The following is a 22,735-nucleotide window of genomic DNA, read 5'->3' on the forward strand; positions in this document are numbered from 1 at the left end:
ATGACGTCACAACAATGAATTAAAGAAAAATTAACAAAAGCTTAAGTTCTGTTCCTGATTTCAGATTTACTTTTAGTACAGTGTAAATACAAAATAAAAATAATTAAATTTCAATAAGTTTTGATTGCAGTTTGCCGGAATACATTCAGTGAGAGAAAAGTATGGATCCAGACAATTTAAGATCTCAGGGTAATGATATTTTCATTTTAAATGTTACATAAATATTAATTATAATATATAAGTAAAAGGATGTATTTCTACGAATATATTAATTAATGATTCTACACAGATTCCAGAGAACAGAATCCGAATGGAATTGGTAGTGTCGTGGCTTCCCATTATAACAACATACACGAAGTGGGCCGATTTCGTCGGAAGGAGAGTCGGATTTTTTTCCTCCGTAATTTCAACAATTGGTTAAAGAGTATGCTCCTCAGGGAATACATTAACAAAATCCTAATGGGACCCCAAGGTATAAGAAAAATATCCGCCCTAGACTTGGGATGCGGAAAAGGAGGAGACCTCAACAAATGGAGAAAATTGCCGATTGGTCACATGATCTTTGCAGATATTGCGGATATATCTGTGAAGCAGGCACAAGCTCGCTATAAGGAACTCGTACAACGCTACGGAGGGTAAAAATTATACATCCACATGATTCTTATCTAAATAAAATCTCTTTATTAATTATTTCCTTTTATAAATTTCAGGAGGGAACCTTTTAATGTGGAGTTTTTGACGGCGGACTGTACCAAAGATATTATCAAGGATAAATTTCAAAATCCAGATCATCAGTTCCATTTGGTGAGTTGTCAATTTGCCTTTCACTACTGCTTTGAAAGTCTTCCTCAAGTGGAAACGATGCTCAAAAATGTGTCTGAATCTCTTAGCAAAGGTGGATATTTCATTGGGACTACACCTGACGCCTATGATATAGTGAGTCGCGTAAAGTCAACACCAGATCGCAGGAAAGCTGGAAATAGTGTTTACTCAGTGGAGTTTGAGGAACCTCTGACAGAGGAGACAACTCTTCCTCTATTTGGTGCCAAGTATAATTTCCATTTAGAAGGAGTGGTGGATTGTCCAGAGTTTTTAGTTCATTTCCCTACTTTCATAAAGATTGCAGAGAAATACGGCCTTATACTCGTGGCCAAGCGCAGATTCTCGAGTTATTTCAATGAAATGAAGGGTAAAGGTGGAGATCTTCTCGAGAGAATGGACGCTCTTGAAACTTATAAGAAAGGATATGATAATTCCAAATCCAATTTCGAACAGTATAAGGCTGCAGAAGCTTTTTTCGATTCAAACAAACAGGCACATATCTTAGGAACTCTATCAAAGGATGAATGGGAGGCTATTAATATTTATTTAGTGTTTGCTTTTAAAAAAATGATTTAGTATTAGTAGTTGTAAGCCTCCCTCGTAGAGGTTCCCTGTAGCTTGTACCTTTTTATTGAAATTTATATTATTCTAATACATTATGTTTTTTGGCTTACTCGTTTCCATGTTCAATACATAAATCCAACATAGACTTGTCTTAATTAATTAAAAATACAAATATTCCATAATTATTTTTACAGATTTTTAAATTTATTTTCACCGGTATACAACATATATCAAATTAGAAGAGGAGCGCTATTTTTATACTATTGAAACTATAGTGTGATATCAATGGTGATCAAGGATGATGAATGATTGTAATTGATAAGAATTAATAATAAATAGTAGCTAGTAACAAAAATAAAGAGACTGGCATTCATTGCTCAAAAATAAACATGTGTTTCTAATCATGATAAGAAGATAGACTGGGCAATTGTATTATATTAATAATATCAATATCTAAGTCAAATAGTTCTCTAATTAACAGCAAGAATAAGCTGAAATAATCTTTAGCTATGAAGTGTAAATTAGAGATGTGACGATTAATCGGAATGGGAGAATGAGGTTTCCTTTCTGGAATCGGCATCGGGTAAATAATGTTTAATTTGCGATTCTTATGTATTATAATTTATTACTTTTCCAAGTTATGGGAAAAAATACGACCATTTAAATTTGTTACTTCAACTTGAGTCTTATATATTTTATAAATATTGTAATAAAATAATCAATTGTAATTCTTAGAAATTTATAGGAAAATGTTATTTTAAATCATCGGAATCGGGAATTTTTACTTGAATCGCATCGGAATCGGGATTTTTTTTAATCGTCCCATCACTAGTGTAAAGATAAGCTGATCATATTATAAATTATAATAAAAGAAAAGGGAAAAATATAAAAGCCAAGAGGTATTATTACTTATTTCGGGACTACTACTAGGTATTAATATAAGAAAAATATTTTCTTTCCTTAACAGCCCTCGACTTGTACAAGCTGCTTAGAGTGCTGCAGGGAATAACTATCTTAGTATTATTAGTTATTACATACAGTATGTTTCAAATGAACTCTTCTTTGCTTTTTTTTTAATATTTTGTAAATATAATAAATTAAATTAAATTGTTGAGTTCCCTGTTAGCTGTCATCTACCTTACTTAAAACTTTACTACTTACTAGTTAGGACTTACTGGACTTGATGACGTGACAATTGAGGAAGCATGAGTAGATCCAGCAAATAAGATGGGACACAAAGTAAAGGCGGATCCTGGTGGAGAAGGAGGAGATCCTCGCATTCGTATCGTTTCTAATATTTTCATATCATTTTTGGGAGCTGGAGTCCTTGGTCTTCCCTATGCATTCAAAGAGTCTGGTCTTTTGGAAGGAGCGATTGTTATGACATTTGTTTCCATTATCTCTGTTAAGGTATATAATTAAATAATAACAATTATGATCTTCTATTAAATGAACTGATGCTTGATGAATTGATAGGCGATGCTCCTGATAGTGGATGCAAAGTACCTCATTCTAGCTGGGAGGAAGCGTGCTCAAGAATTGCCCCTTTTAAAAAACGAGGACTCTGTTGAAGATGGTCTCATCAAAGAGGTGATTAATGATGAAATCTCATATAGTGATGTTGGAGATGCTGCATTTGGACATGCGGGTCGACTCACTATTGATACTGCTTTACTTGTGTCCCAACTTGGATTTTGTTGTGCATACCTTATATTCATATCAGAGACTCTCTCCTCTTATTTTACAGTTATTTCCAAGACTCAATGTCTCTTTTTGATGTTACCCCCTCTTTTTGGCCTCACTCTTATCAAGGATCTATCCCAATTAGCTCCTTTTAGCCTAATTGGCCAAATATTCAATTTCCTTGCATTTGCTGTGGTTTTTTGGTTCGATTTTGACCATTTGCATTTGGCAGCAAATCAACATCGAAAGGAATTTTCCTTGTCTGGATTTCCTTTCTTTTTTGCTGTGGCAATATATTGTTTTGAGGGGGCTGGAATGATTCTCAGCCTTGAGAACTCTGTTGATGATGGATATAAACCAAACTTCAAAAAGACATTTATAAAGACCATTGCCGTTGTGACATTTATTTATATATCATTCGGTGCTAGTGGCTACTTATCGTATGGACATGAAACGAAGGATATTATAACATTGAATCTTCCCCATGTAGATGGAACCATCGACTTTGCTACCTTAGTTAAAGTCTGCTTGTGCTTCTCTTTGTTTTGTACATATCCCGTGATGATATTTCCCGTGTCCGAACTCTTGGAAAAGAAATTCCTTGTGTCTTCCTCTTCATCGCCTGTATCAGGCTTACTTATCCGAGGAGGGATTGTTACTATGACTGGTGTTGTTGTTAAAGTAGTGCCAAGATTTGCAGATCTGATGGCTTTGATTGGTGCAAGTTGTTGCACACTATTAGCATTTATCATACCTGCATCCTGTCATCTTAAATTGTTTTCCAAAGAAATTACGAAGAAACAAATCATGATAGATTACCTCATCTTTGGTATTGGCATCATTGGAGCAATTCTAGGAACCACTGATGCTCTCAAAAAAGTAATATCATCATGATCTTCTTCTCGATAACTATGTCTTTTCGGTAAAAAATATAAATAAACATACCATTCCAAGAAGACTCCTAGTATTATCCTGATCATTATATAAATATATTTCAGTAAAAATTAATTAATTAGCCATTTCCTAGGAAAATCTCTCTATGCGAAGAAATTCGAATCGATATATAGGTTTTGTGTCGCGAATTCATTTTGATAATTGTACTATGTGTTTCATGTTATATAAATTTAAATGTTTTATATTGTTGACTATGAAAAGGTTTATGTGTATTTTGATACAAATAAAATATTTTACCAATTTAAGTACCTATTTTATTCTTTTTAGTACAAGTGATTTTTCTGCTATAGTATACAAGAGCCCATGGTCATGAAAAATAGATATTTTGAGTTGATGATGACTGTATAAGAATAGGGGCGTTAAACCAAAAATGACACTGAATTAAAATCTCCAATTTCACGAATAAATAATTATTTCAAAAAAATATCAAAGCAATAGTTCGATAAATTTATATTAACATTTTATTACAATAAATCGTAATTCAAACAATTTTTAGCAAAGAAAGTGATGGGATAATTACTCTAATGAAATAACTGGACTAAACTAGAGGTAAGTGTTTCTTAATTGGAAAACATTAATCCAAGGCTTCTTCTTCTACTTCATATTTGTGTTTGATATCCTTCCACAACTTTCCCTTGTTGCTTGTCTCCCAAACGTAGTCTGTAAGGGCGTCGAATCCTCTCTCTGCAAAAATGGAGCCAATAGCGATGGTTAGAAAGAAGGTGGAAGTCCTCTTAAATAATGCATTGTACAGAAAAGACATGATGAATCCTTTAAAAACCAAAAGAATTGATTAAATATATACCGAATATAACTGAATAAACACCAACCTAGGAGTCAATTGACAATTAAAATAGACAATAAACAGTAACAATTTAAGATGGAAGATGTCAGAAAAAAGAAAAAACTTATAGAGGTAGAAATAATAATTTTGATACCAGCTGAGGATTTTTTAAATATTAATTCTACCGGAAAAACACTTTTTTAATTACGCAACCTTGTTATGTTATTAAATCAAAAGTCGAAACAAATTAAGAGTGTTTAAAGTGAATAATATATAATCCTAAACAAAAATTATAATCTAATTGATTGCGTTATTTTATACGTATTACGTATCTATATCAAAATTGGATATTATTTATTTCATGTTGACATATTAAATGATATGAACATACATTGTACACGTATCAAATAAAGAGTTGCGTGATTTTTTTTCTACTCAATATATACAAGAGTATATTGGTAGTGTATGTATATTATTATTTATTTTCAATTTTAATCATACAAGAAATGCTAGGGCAATTTTAATGAGTTCTACTAATACCTAGAGTGAAACAATTGACCCAATTACTTAACCTCATGGAGGGGGATGTTTTTACTTTTTATAGTCAATAAATAAATGGCAAAACCTAATAGGGCATGTGCTTTGTTTACTTATCTTCGTTTGTAAACACATCTCCAGTGAGTAGCGCCACGTTGCGGAAAAATAATAAATAATTCTTGCTTAATAATTATGATTATCCAGCCAATGGATACTAGCTACTAGCTCGAGAAAGACTTCAGACAAATTTCAGTCATCTGTTGAGAAAAGCCCTTTAATTTTATTACTTGAGACTTTATGTAGGTGATTTTATTAAGTGATCATTAAATAAAAAGTATTCTTGAGGTAAAGTGGTTCTTCCGAATTTAAGTTGGACAACCCAAGAAGTTAATTTAAAGAATCTACTCTTTTCAAGAATTAAGAAATGTATGAAGTACTTCTCAGTTCTCGCTAGTAGTCCTTAAATTACAATTTGGAATTAATTCCATTTCAACTAATCCATCTATTAGTCAATGTTACTATTACAAGGTAAGGCAACAAGAAAATAGCTTTTTTTTCTCTGGAAAGAGTTTCTAGATGAGTATGGACTGCCTCTACTAATTTCGATGCTAATATCAAATAAATTCAATACTCGAAATCTGTTTCTTTAGTGAGTAAGGACTGACTCACCAAGATAATGAAGAGCTATCATCCATTTGGATTAGGATCTTTCAAGATAATACGAATATAGTCCATTCCTAAATTACTCATTCTCATGCAGTTGAGGAAAGGGACCAGTATTTCTTCACATGAAAGTCAAGATATTTTTTATTGAGGAATCCTTCGTGCTCCTTTAAATAAAGACAACATTCAACATCTATAAAGAATTTATCTTCATACAATTTATATAAATATAAATACTAGTATGTTTTTGGGAGCCCTCTGATCTCTTATTAAATGGAAAGAAATAACTATGTTTTAATATTTTGTTGTAAATTTTCTAATATTTTTGAATTAAATACTCAGGAGTCAGGACTGATACTTATCAGTTATCACTTCGACTTTTCTTTTTTATGTTAATATTTAATAGATACATGATGTTATCCATATGGTCCTTGTAAATATTTTTTGTATTCTGAAATACATTTCAATTTATTTATTTAGTATTTACCTTGTAATTTGTTTTTATTAAGTTAGGAGTTTAAATGCAATGATTTATTTTAGAATTCATTGGTTGTGGCTAATACCAAATTATTTGATTTAAGTTTATTTTATCCCTTGTTTGAATATTACAATATTATTGAAAATTAATAAAAAAATAGTTATTTTTATACTACGCATACAATTTCATAATTTAGGAAGAGAAGGGCATCAGAAAATTGATGATGAGGATTAAAACAGTTTTTTTAAATATTTTCAGAAACAAAATTGGAAGTAGACAAGGAATCAAAATAGCCCGGTATGTTCAATAAAAGATCACACTCATTAATGTGATAATTGTCAATGATGTTTTTCAGTAGTTGAAATGAAAGTTCCTTGTTCTTGTACCTGAAAAATTGAAATATACATGATGATTAATGCATGTACATTTTAAAAGACTAAAATACTAACCACATTCAAAATTGATAAGTCTAAATTAACTTTGCCACAAAATCTGATGGAAAAGTCCATGTTAATCCGAAAATTTTAGATTATGAAATATCAATGCCTGATCAATGGAGTCAAAGCACTCATAAAATCCCATCGGGTAAGCGAGCTCTGTCCAGTTTTATATTTAGTTTTGATATCGAATAAATAGTATCTGCCATTTCGAATACATGGATTTTATTCATAATATTTTCTTTTAAGATCCGAATGGAAGGGAGAAATGCTTTTCTTCTCACTATTTTGGCCGGCTTGGAAAATTGGAGGACATGTTTGGAAACTATGTAGGTGTAGCATCCTTGTTTATTATTTTTATAGATATATTCTTACGCCGATAGTTGTTCGTATCCTCAGATTGAATTTTATAGTCGGAAGATAAAAATTACGAGTCACATGTCGTAGAATATTTTGAAGGCTCCTAACGGGCTAATTGTTAAAAGAGAGAGCTTTGATCCAAAGACTTCGTCATTCCTAGGGTTGTTGGAATCGTTGAAAAAGAACGAATTTGATTGGTTGAAAGAGATTATATAAAAAAAGGAATAAAACACGTTGGTATTAAATAAATTTGCCTCAATATAGTACTAATCATCAGCAATGCAACTTCCCCTTATCATCCATCCTCATCATGCCGAAGAAAACGTGCCTTTTTTCATGGGTTTCTAATTACTCCAATTTCTTTATCCTTATGAGGAAATATGGAAACGTCTTTTGGCGGAAGGATGATCCTTCTTCTCAGATTTAGTTAGTATGTAGCTGCTAAGGCATCCAGGCGCGATACAAAGTTTTCCCATTACTTGGATGAACTTATACTTAAACAGAGTAGTCAAATTTCCTCCGTGAAATGAAAATGAATCCTACTTGGTAGACACGTTTGGAATAGTGGCGAGAGTCTTCCCTTCCTTATTTAAAAATTCATTGGTACAAATTATAATAATAATTAATAACTATCTTACAACTTACAAATACCGCAATATTGCAATTTTTAAAGAGGAAATATTATTGAAATAGCTAATAAATATACTGGCGTCAAACAACAATTGACGTAATCTTAAAAAATACTTCCCGCCTTTAGCAATCTACCCTGATATTAGCTCAAGCGACAGTGAGTTGCACCCCTGGCGAATAATGTATATTTTTTAGTTTGCTCGTGCCCTATTATCAGTACTAAGTCTCCCTTTTTTTATGTACCAGTCTTAGTCCAACAAAGACTTTATATCATAACTTCCCAACCAAGGTTGTATAGCGTAGAATGGTTACAATATTAATCTAGTATCTTACTCAGTTTTTATCAAGATTTAAATACTTACTATATATTCAAATATGAAGAAAATTATCCAGTCCTGGATAATTCGTGTCCTTAAATGGCATTACTCTCAATAAAGGCATGGGTAGAGTTGACGATAAGGATCTTTGATATTACAATGTCCTCTAAATATTGAAATTATATTAGCCTCTCAATGAAAAAAAAATTATTGTCATGAATCGCATTCAGTATTATGTAGGACGTGAAAGAACAATTCCTTCGTCAATATCAAGACCCAAATAACGAGATTCCAAAAAGTTTAAATTTATAATTGTGATGGAAATTTCTGAAGTTAGATTAAATTGAATGAAAATGATGCTCAATTTAAAAATAAGGAATTAGGTTAATTTTATAACTTATAGTCTTCCTTAATCTAAGATTAAATGAAAAAATATTTCTATTTGTATAAAATATAATGTCTATGTTATGGGTATTTTAATTTTTTTTTAAATAAATTCAATCTAAGACTTATTATACCAAAAATTCCAATATTACTTAATTTTCTTTTGAAAAATTTGAACATGTTAGTTAATATGGAGCAAGAACAAAGAAATATAACAATTATATTAATTTTTTTACATTAAATAACATTCAATTTTTTTATATAATTGTCATATATAAATATTAATTTTAATTCCTTTTTTGACCATAATGTAGAAAAAAAAAGACTAGATTTATGGCAAGGCTTCCCAAATTTTATTATGTGGCCTTTGTGATTTTGCAAGCCAAGCCTTTAGAAAATTCGAATTTCAACAGCATAAATAAAAGTCGTATTCACCATAATAATTTGAAGCTTTATTCAAAAAATATAATTGAATCAAGCCCTGATGTTTTTAATTTTAGATCGGATATGAACAAAATGCATGTCTCCTGCAATATCCCACTCCATTTTGATAGTTATCCAAATTTTGTAATATTCTCAAAGTCAATTGAGTCCTAAAGTCAAGTATTGTTGTCAAAAATTAAGAAAGAACTTGCAGGAAATGATAATCTACTTTTCTTAGACAAAACCACGATCCATGACTGTAGTATTGATAGATTGACCTTATTTAATACATTTGGAAGATGTTAAGAAGGCTGACAAAAGAACAATTACAAATATTGAAGTAAAAGTCTTAACAACGTTTTGGTCTCCGATTTCTGTGGCCAGAGGCTAAAGATTTTTATTATTGATAGTGCTGTTAATTGTATAAAATCAGTAAAAAACTTTAATCAGTAATTTCCAGTGATGTCGCATGTCACTTGTTTCGCTCATGGACTGAACAGAATGGCAACACTCTGTCCTAATTACTTCGAAAGTACCAAGACTCTTATCTTTGAAGTAAAATTTTTGTTTCTTAATTCTGATGATCGAAAATGATTGATTACTAGACCGAGCACATCAATTCGATCTCAATGTTAAGGCTGAAAGCAGTGATGAAATCAATAAATCAAGAACGATAAAGTTATCTATTAATGGCATATAAATCTGTGTTATAGAAAATTTGTACGCACAACTTAAATGTGTACAAATGAATGAGGCCACTACACATTTCTCATTCTAAATAGTAAATACTAAATATAATAAAAGAGTAAAGATCCATTAGATCCAATATTCAGAGCTGCAATGGAGTCCACCATTTCAGTGTTTAGGTCAAGTCCAATTCATCATGCTACGGAAACATGGGGAAATAAGTAATGTCTGGATCTACTTGTAGTATCGTCTAAGGCACGAAAAATATCAAACTTAAGTTTGTACAGATGAATGAGGGCGCTACAATTTTCGTCGAGGTTATCATCGATAAAATCTACTTAACACAACCAATATAAAAAGCCTAACATTAAGATATATTTTTAAAATTATATTCGTATGTTACTACATACATAATTCCCATTATTTATTTTGCATCCTTATTATAGATCCTCTATATATCCCATAAATAATTATTAATTTGTTATTTTTAAATAGTAAAATACTAAAGAAAATTAAAGAAAAGAGTAAGATTCATTAGATCGAATATTCAGAGCTGTATTTGAGTCCACCTTTTCAGTATTCAGGTCAAGTCCGAATCTTCATGCTCCGGGTCTATGAGGAAATAAGTAATGTTTTGGTCTACCAGCTGTGATGACGTTTTATTAGATTAGCTGTGAGCAGCTCTGACAGATATGGAAAGAAAGAAAGAAAACCCAAATCATACTCGATATCACGCAACCTATGAAGCTCACCTTTTCAGTTGTTATTCAAAGGATATTGTTTATTATTGTTGTGATAGTTAGGACTATTAATAAGGCAATAAATTACATGTGTCTGACTCGTAAAAAGTAAAGGAATCAGTTCCTGAACGGCAGCAACTCTTCGGGAGTCCTTATTTCTTCCTCAAATCACGAGGCGGATAAGTATCTACTTCATTGGTGTCATATGGAATTCAAGATGTCATATTTTACTCCGAGACAGCAAATGTATTTCCTTAGTTATAGTGGTGGAGGATATCCCCCTCCTTAAAGAAGGACTTATAAGAGAGGAAGATGAAAAACACCAATCTCATCCCTCATTAATTTGGATGTACTTTTTTGACCTTAAAATTCATCAAGGAGGGATAAAATAATCTATGTTGGTAGATGCATTTCAGGATCATTAGTGCACGAGTTTTCCTAATTTACATACTACAACGTCAACCTATATGATTATATCTACGGTATCTTTATAAATGATCAAGAATGTTGATGTTTTCGAGGAAGAGTTATCAGTATAAGCGTACGAAGATTTATGTTATTCTATTCATATATAGCCTTATAAAGTTATAGGGATTTCCCGGTGGTCTGGCGGGACGGTTTCTCACCACAAATAAAATAAGCCTGTCAATGACTTCCTAAGTCATTTTCCTTATCCCATTCATTCCAAACCTTACTTTCATACTTTAGCCATTACTCCAAAAACTTTTAAAACGCAACGTTCATATGGCAACTCCTTTTGTCGTTTCCTTTACTGTTGATCCCATCATTGACTCGGCATGCATAAGCCTCATATCAATATATTTAATTCTTGATAGATAATCTCCTAATAATATAAATTTGCCATTTCAACTTTTTCAACTAGTATAGAATTAAAGCCTAAGGAAAAACGAAAAATCCATTACAGAAGGTTATCAGATTATGGTATTTGTGAGCTCCTTAATTTGAATTATTATATTACTTGATGATTATTACAATTCAGATTTAGTGTTTCTGAAATCTTCATCTAAAATAATGGACGCGGTGACTGGTCAATTTATTGATTGCTCTAACTTCAAATAGTTATTAAGAAACTTACAATGACATTGCTTCATCAATATTTCAAGAAAGTTCGATGCCAATTCAGAATCCAACTACTGAGAAATATAGATACCTATTATAAACGATCGGAACAACGGGATAGAGTCTAATTAAACGAAGTGTATTGTCATTTTAAAAACGTTAATATTATATTACTTCAGCTATAAACCTACTATTTACATAGTCTGTTCTAAATAGTCTCTTAATTATTTTATTTTAAACCGCAAAACCTAACCAAATAAGGAAATTTGTTTATAATATAGTGAAGATTATTTTTTATACTTTTATGATACAATTTTTTAAAACTGAAATATTTTGTTAAAATTTCTTGTTGGTTATGTTTGATAGTTATTGTATAATAAAGTTTTTTTTTAATAATTTAATTTTTTTTTATTATTATATAAAACAATACATAAATTACTACTTACAAAGCTCTCCATTTTTGCTAGGAAATCGATGAAAAGAAGCTCCTTACGCCCTTTAACATCTTTTCAAGCAACTTTCCAATTTTATAAGATATAATTATTCATGACATCTATTTTTTTAAATAAAAAATACTGTTATAAAATTTAGTATAAAATGAATTTATACGGATAGTTATAGTCAGTTATATTTATATTGTTTATAAATATTTACATTAATTTTTTAAATCCAAAATATTCCAATATAAGAATTGTCGCTCACTCCCTGTTTAAAAGTTCAAATACGACTATTTATTTATGTCATCATTCCATGTATTTTTGAAGGACTACTTAAGGATTAACATATTTTTCATTCGTTATTATTAATAGAAAAAAAGGAGCTTCTGAGATTTTGTTGACTTATAAAATTTCCACTCATCCATATATCTAGTAATTCATGTATAATGGTAATACTTAGGGCAAAGGTATGGAGAGAGTTGATCTTATGCACAAGAAACTGTTGTTTACAGTTTATCTATCGAATCCTATGTCATCGACACGTTTTTGTTGCATAATTTGCATTGATTCCATTAATAATTTAGTTCTTCTTAATTGCAAAATTGTTATGGCCAAGAATCGGATTCAATATTATGAAGTGCAACATAAATAATTTCCATTGTCATCGTTGAGACAAACAAAATTATAAAAACGTTGTAGAAACTATTATTCATTCCACATATTTTCTCGAATTTTATATAGACATAAATGAAATTGTATACTGTACTAGTTAAAAATAGATCTTTTGTTAATTTGATAGTTTTTAATCTTCCTTTACGCATGTTGAAATAAAAGAAATGTTATCATATAATGCCACTAATACATATATTTAAAAAAAAAAAATCAATTTTATTTATTCAAAGGTACCTATCATTGTCCTACAATGTAAAATTAATTAACAATATTGTATTTCAAAATTATTTAATATTTATATAATAGCTTTTAAAGAGTAAATTAATTGATAAATATTATTTGATCGCAGATAATTTATGTAAAAATATATGGAATTACGACGATGATCTAGATTTTTGGATTGCCGTCTTTGTAATTTTGGAACTGTAGTCCAGAAGATGTTCAAAGTAGAACAACACAGTGAAACCAAATTCACGAATGTAATTTGGAACTGTATACAAGTCATATAATTAATTCCAATTCTGAACATTCCAATTTTACAGAATATATAACTAAATGCTTTTCTCCTGCAATATTCCACACTATATCGTTAGTCATCCAAATTTTGTTAAGTTTATGGAAATTTACACTGGAAAAGTCAATGGAGTCTCAAAGTAGAGTAGTGTTTACCAAGATTTTAAAAAACCTTGAGGGGAAGGATATATTTCTTCCATTGCACGAAACTACTGACACTCGACAGCGGTCCATGACTACAGTGTTGGTTGGTCCTTTATATGGTTAATTTTTGGCTCGTCCTTATCTAATTAATTTGGAAGGCATCCAATAATTACAAGTGTTGCTATAAAAAGTATCAGCAACGTTCTTGTCTCTTATTTCAGAAGCGAAAGACAAAGTTTTCATTACCAACAGAGCTTCATATTGTATTAAAGCAACCGAAAGCCTTAAACAAAATTTTCCAATTATGTTTCATATCACTTATCTTACTCATAGGCTGAACAGAATAGCAACGCTCTGACCTAATTTCTTTTAAAATACAAACACTATCATCTCTGAAGTGAATATATATATTTTTTAATTCAGGTGATCTAAAACAATTCACTACTACGCCAAGCACTTCAATTCATTCAAAGAGTATATGAATGTTATGTATGAAAACTATGATGCAATCTATGAAACAATAGATGTTTTGAAGAATGATCCACTTTTGTATGAAATAATGTTTATTCAACACAATTTAAATCCAATGCAGGTAACCAATAAAGCTTTGAAAGAGAAATTATCGCTACTCCCAAGTGTAACTATCGTAGAAAATCTATGCCAAGATATTACGCTTGGACCTTTCAAAATTAATGTCTGTAGATGATAGGGATACATCAAATTTAGAAAATTGGCACCATATGATATAGAGTTTTTAAGATACAAAAACACTTCATAATTTCTAAATATAATAATATGAATAAATAATTAAAAATTGTTACTTTAATTCTAAATAATACATACCTATTACCTTTTACAACGATTCTATTATGAAATTTAAAGACTTAAAAATATAATAAATTAATTAGATAAAAACTAAGTAAATAATAATACTTGTATAATTTATGATAACATTTACCTATCATCATAAATCAATGTTCCATTTCACTATCATAATATCCTTGATATGACCATCCGTCAAACAGGACCTTTTCGGAATATCTATGTCTTACATCACAATGAAAACTCTCTCACAATCACAGTTAACAATAGGAGTATATATTTTTGTATTTAAAAAAATTGCTATCGGGATTGATGGTTTCAGGTGCCAATTCTCTCAATTCGATTTTGTTTTTCTCTATCACCTCCAGACATTTAGTTTTGAAAGGTTCAAGTGTAGTAATTTCTTGGTATAGATCTTCAACGATGGTTACACTTGTGAGTATCGGCAATCTCTTTTCCAATGCTTTAATGGCTACTTGTATTGGATTCAAATTGTTTTAAATAAACACTATTTCTGACAAAAGGGACTCTTTCTTCAAAACATCTTTTACTTTTTTTATTGTATCATTATTTTCATCCATACCATTAATATACTGTTTGACTGAATTGAAGTGATTGGCATAGTATTCCACTGCTTTAAGCCAAGATCCCTAACGCGTGAGGATACGTGCTGGCGGGAGCATAAAGCAATAAATTTACGTTTTCTATCACCAGCAATCAAAAAATACTTTCTTCACTTCAGAGATGAGAATTACCAACTGCAAAACCCCGCTCCTGCTTTTGAGGATATATAATATTCATATCTGTGTATGTCCCTGACTAAAGATCAAAATCCGTTGTATTTTTTAGATCGCTCGTTTTTTTGGAATTGGTAATCTTAAGAATGAATTTTCATTTCCTTATCAGTTGTCAATATTATTTAATTCCTGATCTTAGCATTGAACATCCTTTCCTAAATAGATTCAATTATATTCAAAACCTGATTGAACATTCCTGTGTGCTTATAAAAGACGGAGTGTAATCCTGAGAATTTGTTGCAGAGTTATAGTTCTGGAGTAAGAATAGAATTGGTGATCGACATCGGAGTAATTCTAGCAAATGTCCTTGTTTTTATCCTTTTGTCCTTCCTCCCTTGTCACAGCTGATTGGAACTGATCTAATGAAACGGCATGGGCACTTTTCTTTCTCTCCTCCTAAACATTCAAATTGTCAGGGTTACCCTTTTGATTTTCAATTTCTTTTTTTAACATGCCCATTCTAAAGCATTACTTCATTCTATACTGAATGTTCATCACTGTCCCAGACTAATAAGATCTCAGATGGCATCATGTATAATTTTTTTCTTCATTGTCCGGTAATTTGGCGATTTTGATAATATTAATAGGCAAAGACTACAGTACTATTTAGAACTAGAATAGGACTTAGGATTAGTTAATGATTATTTAAAGTTGAAAGTATGTCCGAACTTATCATATCACCATATTTAACAAAATAGAACAGCTGGCTCAATCATGTTTTCTAAAGTTCTTTCTGTACTCATTTAATGTTAGTTTTTTATTAGACTCAGGTTCAAATACACCATCTTGCGGCTATGATTATGAATCGAATGATTTTTAGTTTGCTCATGTCCTAATTATTACATGATAATTTAGAATTATGTAGATACATGCTATGTTTCGATAATATATTTGGTCACAAATAATATAATATATCAAATTTCATCTTCTACAATATATTTCGATAATATTAAATTTATTATGATAAGCTAATGATGTATTAATTAGTACTTCACGAAATAATCTAATCACGGCTTGAAAGAAGATATCACATTAATAGACATAAGACCATAAAATAATAATTACTTTATTATTATTATGTTGAATATCAAGTAGCAACCCCAATCCATATGTTCTTCTATATAAAATGGCTAAATCTCCATCATTTTTAATGTTCATATATCCTAAAATAAGGATTCATTATCTTGGATATTTAATGCTGCGAGAACGTACTTTTCCATATCATAAGTACGAGTCAACTCTTCCATAGCAAAAAATAAAATAACATATTAGCACGAACACACTATCTTAAAGATAGCCAATTAAAAAATATTTTATTTATATTTAGATTGTTTATGTTAAAATTCTAAACTAAAACGATCTACTATTATCTATAATTATATAATAGGTAAATTTCTATTGTAAAACCTACTCATATATATTTTTTGTTGTTTTCTGTCCATTTAATGTAAATATAATCAAACCTGTACCTCCTTATGCCACTCTTGAAAATCCAACATATTTGACCATGTGAAAATACTGATTTTGGTAAAGATAAAGCAATTTTTTCAAATGTTTCACCTTCACCTTGTGATTTATTTATTGGCATTGCTTACTTACCATGTTCTTTCTTCAACTATAATGGAGATTGAAGATACATACTAAGATGAACTTGCTAATCTGCTCCTTCTTGTGCTGTACTCAAAGACATAATTACCCTTATTTATTCGTATATAATATACATTCTCTAGTTTTGTCCAATAATTTGTTTTTTGGATTTTTTATTTTTTTTGGTACATTTTCGAATCTACAACCCGTAGCTTAGAAAAAAAACTTTGAGACCATGGGAATCGATCTTGTTTTATGAAAAAAATCAACTTATTAGTAAAAAAATCAAACTTGCTCTTCAGAGCCCAGGAATCTAGTATTAATCATATTATTAATCTGTAATATCATAATTGAACATAGTCTTACGTACATAACTCTAAATTCTGAACAACTTTTATCATAAGTCTTAAGTCTATATCTGTTTCCGTTTTTGAAATAAATACGTTTTTATCATTGTTTTTCTAAGCGGGACCTACATCACAAATACACACACAAATAAGTGTTTTTAATTATATTAATATAGGATAAGGTCTTAAAATTTATTACTCGTTATAAGAGGGGGGTGACTGTAATTATGAATATACATATATTGAGAGTTCACTGACCGAATTATTCCTTCCTTTTCACATAATGCGAATCCTATTTTTTTTTTTTTTTTTTTCAGATGAAGTATTATCATGTGCTTTGGTGACTTTAGGGTAAATTTATACGAAACAAAACATTTATTATTATAATATATGTTTAAAACATTAGTATAAGGACCTAAACTAATTGTAAAAACTAAGATACTAAAATGTATGTAGGATTTAAATGAGTGAATTTTAAAAACATTCAGCTCGACAAAATATTATTTTATTAGTTATAAGATATGTATTTATGTACATGATATATTTTATTTCAAATCCAGATGTGGAATATTTGAAAGAAAATAATATGTAGGAATAGAATAACATTCAAAATGAACTCTGTGCAAAAAATAATAATAAAAATGGATTTTGGAATTGAATAGTAACATGATGATTTTAAAAAACAGTCAAAAATACTTTTCACTTATTTATATCATCAATGTATATGTATCTTCTTGTGAAGTATTCTTAATTTTTCTATTCTCCCCCCTCCTTTATTGTACAACATGAAAATTGAAAGGTTGCGTTAAATTCACACAAAAATTGGTCAAGGAAAAACTGTGCACAACAAAAAGAGGAGAGGCGCAAACAGTGAACCGACCTATAGGGTCATGTATCATAATATATCATGTTTTGTTTACCTTAAATATGAAACCCAAAATGATTTGACTCTCGTCCTATCAAATAATTATAATATTAGATGCTAATGCTATATGTACATTGTAATTGTCGCTTGATCTACATTATATCAATGTATTTATATTATAAGTTAAAATTGAAGAGGGCAGTGAAGAAATGATGTGTTACTTATAGTAGATTACTCAATTTACTCTTGTTCGACGCCTAGCTGCTGAAGACCCGTTTCTTTTTTAAACATAGAACTACAACATACACACACATTTTGAAAATATCAATATTATATTTTTTACAACGGCTACAAATATATGTATACATATATATATACGATGTACAATGATCATTTTTTGTTGTTTTGAAAGAAATTCAGTTCCATACAAACTCGAGTCTTGGAAAGAAGGAGATTTATTCAATATCAAATGAGAGAGGTGAAGACGTAAGAGTAGCTTACTTTTTCTACTCATCATTCAAAGTTATTCGCTGATTTAGTTAGGAGTTGTTCTAAAAGGATCCATTCGTGAAGGTAAGTGAGTCATCAGGGAACGATTTAGCTGTTAATGAATTAATTATTATTTTGTCGTAGTATTTGATATTAATTTTCATTGAACTTTGATTGTTTATGTTTGTTCCATTTTGCAAAAGAATGGAGATTAAACTTGAATATTATTAATTATGATGTCGTTTGACCGATCCATCATTATATAATCCAATGGTAAAGCAAGTTGTTAAATAATAATTTTTAGCGTTTAATTATATATTTTTATTGAACTTTGATTGTTTATGTTGTAAATATGATTGGTCTTGGACCGATCCATCATTAAACAATGGTAAAACAAGTTGCTAAATAATTAATTCATTAGGATTTAATTATATTTTTTTATTGAACTTTGATTGTTTATGTTTATTCCATTTTGCAGAAGATTATAGATTAATCCTGGATATTATGTAGCCTCTTAATTGAACCGATCCATCATTAATCGATGATTTAAGCATGTTTAAAAAAAATTAACATACTCATAGTGATAGAAAAGATATCAAGCAACGAAGTTTTTCTTGAAAAGGTTGTTATCGACTTAAATTGACGTCAGCTGTTGTTGGAGGATTTATGCTATATATATATTTTTTTATTATTCTCCTCGTTTTTTTCTTGATTTTCGAAAAATATACATGTGGATAAGTATTCAGTACATCTTACAGCGGGAAAGAACAACAGTTGACGTGAACTTACGCGACATCAGCGCTCTCAAGCAATCTATACTTATCTATGGTTTTAAATAATTAATTTATTAGCATTTAATGTTATTTTTTTATTGAACTTTGATTGTTTATGTTGTAAATATAAACATTTTGTGAAGGATGAGGGATTCAACCGATCCATCTTAGATTAATAATAAAGCAGACACGCTCTAGCTCTAAGACCCTACTTTTGCTAAATGATTTAGTAGAGAAAAGGCTTGTAAATATTTGAATAATAATATTTAAGTCTCATTGTACTTACGTATGTATAGTAGTTGTATGCAACATGTACATAATGAAGAATCCTTTCCATAGGAGCTTCTCAGAAAGATTATATCTTTTCTAATATTGATAATTAAGAAATAATATTAATAGCCACTAAGACGAAGAGTGAATCAACACACCGCAATTCACTCACTCACTAAGTACCTGCTAAGTAGTGGCGACAAAGAAAAAAAATATCATTATCGATTATGCATTATTATGACTATATCGATTATTTTCAAAAAAAAAAAATCCATGACTTGAGAGAAAATTCAAGTTTCATTCACTATTTCACCCCTCGTAAATCTGGAATGTATGTATGTTACTTGTACTTAATTATATTTATACTTATAATATTCATAGAGCTACGACCACACTGCAACGCACCTTCTACTACATACATAAAAAATAACAACTTCCAAAAAACAAGAAAAAAATGGAAGTTATCAGAAATCTATCACGAGAATATGACCGGGTTTGGGAAAAACGAGATACACGTGTTGACGGTTGGTTCCTCATGAGCTCTCCTATTCCTACACTACTCATTTGCACCATTTATGTGTACATTGTGAAAGTAGCTGGCCCTAAATTCATGGAAAAGAGAGAGCCCTTTCAAATCCGAGGTTTTCTTATACTATACAATCTCGCTCAAGTGATTTTTAGTACCTACATTTTTATTGAGGTATGTAAGAAACGGATAAATAAATCTCAAAAGGTTGAGTGATTTTGTATTAAAAATCCACTCAAATCATTATTAATATTAAGTATATCATTGAAATGAGTTATTTATCCTACAGATTCTGTTAGCGGGATGGTTGTTCGAATATAGTTTTAGATGTCAGCCTGTGGATTACTCGAATAATCCCTCAGCAGTGCGTGTAAGTTGAATTAATTCTTAACTTTGATAGCATGCATGATAATTCAAGAGTACCTAATTCAACCTTATTTTCTTTTTTTAGATGGCCGCTGTAGCATGGTTGTATTTTTTCAGCAAATTCACAGAATTTTTCGATACGGTAAATCCTTTCTATAAAATACCAAAACTCTAAACATTAATTTGAATAATTTAATTACATTTAGTTTTGTTTTGTTCTTCGTAAAAAATTCTCGCATATCAGCTTACTTCATGTTGTTCATCATGGAATAATGCCCATGTCTGTTTGGCCAGGTGCAAGATTTGTTCCTGGGGGGGCACGCCACTTTCTTTGGTCTTTGTAATTCTTTCATCCATATATTTATGTATCTCTATTACTTTTTCACAGCCATGGGTTAGTATTATAAGTAAAGTTTTGCAATATATGTAATTCTATAATGTTAATATTATTGCTTTAAAAAATAGGGCCTAAATATCAGAAATACTGTTGGTGGAAGCAACACATGACTACGATGCAAATGATTCAGTTTGTTCTTATCATGGTCCATGGATTTCAATTGATTTTCTACGACGACTGCCTTTTTCCATATCAATTTTCATACTACATCGGCGCTCACGCCATTCTTTTCTTCATTCTATTCCTTGATTTCTACATCAAGGCCTACATCAATAAAAATACTAAAAAGGTAAATAGTTCATTAGACAAGCTCCGCATATTATTTGTTTTAAACTTAACATTTTTAATTCTTCTATTTTTACAGGCAAAAATTCAGTCCAACAATGGAACAGCAATCATGGATAAGAAAATGGAATAAATACTTAATACTTCCGTGTTAATTTCCTATACTCAATCCAAACAAGGATGATCGCCGAATGAATCTATCATGATGAATTGTTATATTATATTTTTTCTGTCTTAAACAGACTGATATATCATTTGAATTAAAATGAAACGGGTCAAAACATCTGTATTTATGCTGTATTAATAAATTACATCATTCCATAATATTAATATGATATAATGTTGTCATTTTGTAATTTATTCTCTACGGATGGATCAAATAAATCCATAGCAGCTTTATTATAGTTTATAAATTACGCTTTTTATTGCATGAAATAGCGCAAGATTGGAAATATTCTACAAAGAATTTATTTGAACCCATTCGTACCTACATAGCATCAAACTAATTCTATAATAGAAACACTATTATATACGTTAGACTATGATGTCGAAATAAAATGGTTGTTAATGTACTTATGACTTATATCTATAAATAAGATAGATATGTGATTTTTTTTTTTCAAAAGGAGGGGTGGGGCATGAGGGTTTAAATATAATTAGTAATTATACTGTATATATTTTTGACATGTTTGAGGTATTTTAACCTAGAAAATGCAGCAAAAATTTAGGATACAACTCTAATCCATCATCTAACAAAATTTTATATATCTGACTTCAACCACTTTGCGATAATCAAAATAATCGAGTCCTGGTTTTTCAAATGTGCAATTTAATCAAGGTAAATTGATGGATTTCTTGATGAATTTATAAATAAATAATTGTAGATAAATGTATTTGTTATTACATTTTTTTATTTGATTATTATTATCATTTCTCGTTTTATAGCTATTTATTGACTATTAAAACTAAACTACATAATAATCTATCTGTAATTAGAATTTCAGAAAAAACTTATATTTTTTTCAAAAAGAGTACTTACAAAATTAATTTATACAACACAGAACACTTTTAAAGTGTATCAGCTATTATGTATCAGCTATTATCTGTCGAAATTTCATATGCCCGAAATTAATGATATTTGCAGTAATCGAAATTATCGAGTTATGGTCCGATCAAATGTGTAATTTTATTCCTTGTTTTTTTTTTTTTTGTATCGATAAATTTTTAAATAAATAAATTATATAATTTTAGATTACTGTATTTTTTACTAATTAATTATTATTATAGGTATTTAATTATTTACTCAACTTTATTTAAGAATATACCCATTACTTGATTCTTGGATTTTAAAAAAATCTTAAAATTAATATTTTCATCTTTATTTCAGGAGAGTTTATATATTTAGTTCAAATTATTAAAATTTCCAGATACCTAACATTAGTATATATTATCTTAATAATTGTTTTTATTAATAGTCGCAATAGACTTAAGATTTTTTTAAACGATATATTTTAGCATAGTGCAAGCAAATTAATTACATAAATTCAACTAAGAGATCTAGTATGAAGAAAAATTATTACTCCCAATAAGTAAATATTGTTACATTTAGGTGATCGAAATTTCCCATAAGATCCTCAATGGAGCTTATTAATAAAGATTGTCTTTTTGTTTTTCCACCCAAGGGAAATGGTTCTTCAATTAATCCAGTAATGCATAGTTATAGGGTAAGTCGTAACTATATAAATTGATAATTCCACACCATAACGTCATGTTGTTGAAAATAAATTTGTTTAGTCCGTCCGATACATCATTGTGGCAGCATGGATGTAGAAAGTTTGTATAATTCCGTCAGGACATTCAATTTAGGACTATTACATTCAATATACGTACAATGATGTTTTA

At 29.8% G+C, this 22,735-nt stretch overlaps 3 protein-coding genes and 4 long non-coding RNA genes across 9 annotated transcripts; 3 read left to right on the plus strand and 4 right to left on the minus strand.

Annotated features, from left to right (window-relative positions):
* Positions 1 to 12: 12 nt before the first annotated feature.
* Positions 13 to 1,571, plus strand: Rnmt (RNA guanine-7 methyltransferase). Its single transcript, XM_040715563.2, has 3 exons — positions 13 to 189; positions 290 to 635; positions 711 to 1,571. Exons 1-3 carry the CDS (start codon positions 162 to 164, stop codon positions 1,396 to 1,398), a joined length of 1,062 nt encoding a protein of 353 aa, XP_040571497.1. The 5' UTR covers positions 13 to 161; the 3' UTR covers positions 1,399 to 1,571.
* Positions 1,572 to 1,849: 278 nt separating this feature from the next.
* Positions 1,850 to 4,268, plus strand: LOC121120699 (uncharacterized). 3 transcript variants are annotated; one of them, XM_040715562.2, is made up of 5 exons: positions 1,850 to 1,969; positions 2,132 to 2,285; positions 2,354 to 2,425; positions 2,551 to 2,796; positions 2,863 to 4,268. In XM_040715562.2, the coding sequence occupies exons 4-5, from the start codon at positions 2,614 to 2,616 to the stop codon at positions 3,961 to 3,963; spliced, it is 1,284 nt and encodes a 427-aa protein (XP_040571496.1). In that variant the 5' UTR covers positions 1,850 to 1,969; positions 2,132 to 2,285; positions 2,354 to 2,425; positions 2,551 to 2,613; the 3' UTR covers positions 3,964 to 4,268. The 3 variants fall into 3 exon arrangements, with proteins under 3 accessions (XP_040571496.1, XP_071745195.1, XP_040571495.1); XM_071889094.1 differs by lacking the exons at positions 1,850 to 1,969; positions 2,354 to 2,425 and having other exon boundaries at positions 2,207 to 2,316; XM_040715561.2 differs by lacking the exons at positions 1,850 to 1,969; positions 2,132 to 2,285 and having other exon boundaries at positions 2,373 to 2,469.
* A 193-nt stretch (positions 4,269 to 4,461) lies between these two features.
* Positions 4,462 to 4,941, minus strand: LOC121120702 (uncharacterized). Its single transcript, XR_005865155.2, has 2 exons — positions 4,854 to 4,941; positions 4,462 to 4,794 (listed from the first exon to the last, which is right to left on the minus strand). It is a non-coding gene; the product is annotated as an uncharacterized lncRNA (long non-coding RNA).
* Positions 4,942 to 9,594: 4,653 nt separating this feature from the next.
* Positions 9,595 to 10,372, minus strand: LOC121120707 (uncharacterized). Its single transcript, XR_005865161.1, has 3 exons — positions 10,293 to 10,372; positions 10,134 to 10,225; positions 9,595 to 10,057 (listed from the first exon to the last, which is right to left on the minus strand). It is a non-coding gene; the product is annotated as an uncharacterized lncRNA (long non-coding RNA).
* Positions 10,373 to 12,910: 2,538 nt separating this feature from the next.
* LOC121119728 (uncharacterized) lies at positions 12,911 to 16,590 on the minus strand. Its single transcript, XR_005864827.2, has 4 exons — positions 16,340 to 16,590; positions 14,268 to 16,168; positions 14,153 to 14,192; positions 12,911 to 14,090 (listed from the first exon to the last, which is right to left on the minus strand). It is a non-coding gene; the product is annotated as an uncharacterized lncRNA (long non-coding RNA).
* A 1,396-nt stretch (positions 16,591 to 17,986) lies between these two features.
* On the plus strand, positions 17,987 to 21,163 carry LOC121119726 (very long chain fatty acid elongase 7). Its single transcript, XM_040714488.2, is given in 8 exon segments — positions 17,987 to 18,300; positions 19,641 to 19,959; positions 20,075 to 20,155; positions 20,237 to 20,293; positions 20,358 to 20,462; positions 20,464 to 20,545; positions 20,617 to 20,837; positions 20,913 to 21,163. Coding segments are annotated over 7 exon segments (846 nt in total). The 5' UTR covers positions 17,987 to 18,300; positions 19,641 to 19,713; the 3' UTR covers positions 20,967 to 21,163.
* LOC121119727 (uncharacterized) lies at positions 18,929 to 19,644 on the minus strand. Its single transcript, XR_005864826.2, has 2 exons — positions 19,276 to 19,644; positions 18,929 to 19,206 (listed from the first exon to the last, which is right to left on the minus strand). It is a non-coding gene; the product is annotated as an uncharacterized lncRNA (long non-coding RNA).
* Positions 21,164 to 22,735: the final 1,572 nt, after the last annotated feature.

Source organism: Lepeophtheirus salmonis, chromosome 6, assembly GCF_016086655.4.
Source record: "Lepeophtheirus salmonis chromosome 6, UVic_Lsal_1.4, whole genome shotgun sequence".
In the NCBI taxonomy this organism is placed as follows: domain Eukaryota; kingdom Metazoa; phylum Arthropoda; class Copepoda; order Siphonostomatoida; family Caligidae; genus Lepeophtheirus; species Lepeophtheirus salmonis.

What these genes read in the sequence shown, in the direction of transcription:
- Rnmt (XM_040715563.2), top strand. Translation starts at nt 162, where the DNA reads ATGGATCCAGACAATTTAAGATCTCAGG. An exon ending in AGACAATTTAAGATCTCAGG is followed by an intron (nt 190 to 289) that starts GTAATGATATTT and finishes GATTCTACACAG; the next exon opens with ATTCCAGAGAACAGAATCCG. An exon ending in CTCGTACAACGCTACGGAGG is followed by an intron (nt 636 to 710) that starts GTAAAAATTATA and finishes TATAAATTTCAG; the next exon opens with GAGGGAACCTTTTAATGTGG.
- LOC121120699 (XM_040715562.2), top strand. Translation starts at nt 2,614, where the DNA reads ATGGGACACAAAGTAAAGGCGGATCCTGGTGGAGAAGGAGGAGATCCT. An exon ending in TTTCCATTATCTCTGTTAAG is followed by an intron (nt 2,797 to 2,862) that starts GTATATAATTAA and finishes ATGAATTGATAG; the next exon opens with GCGATGCTCCTGATAGTGGA.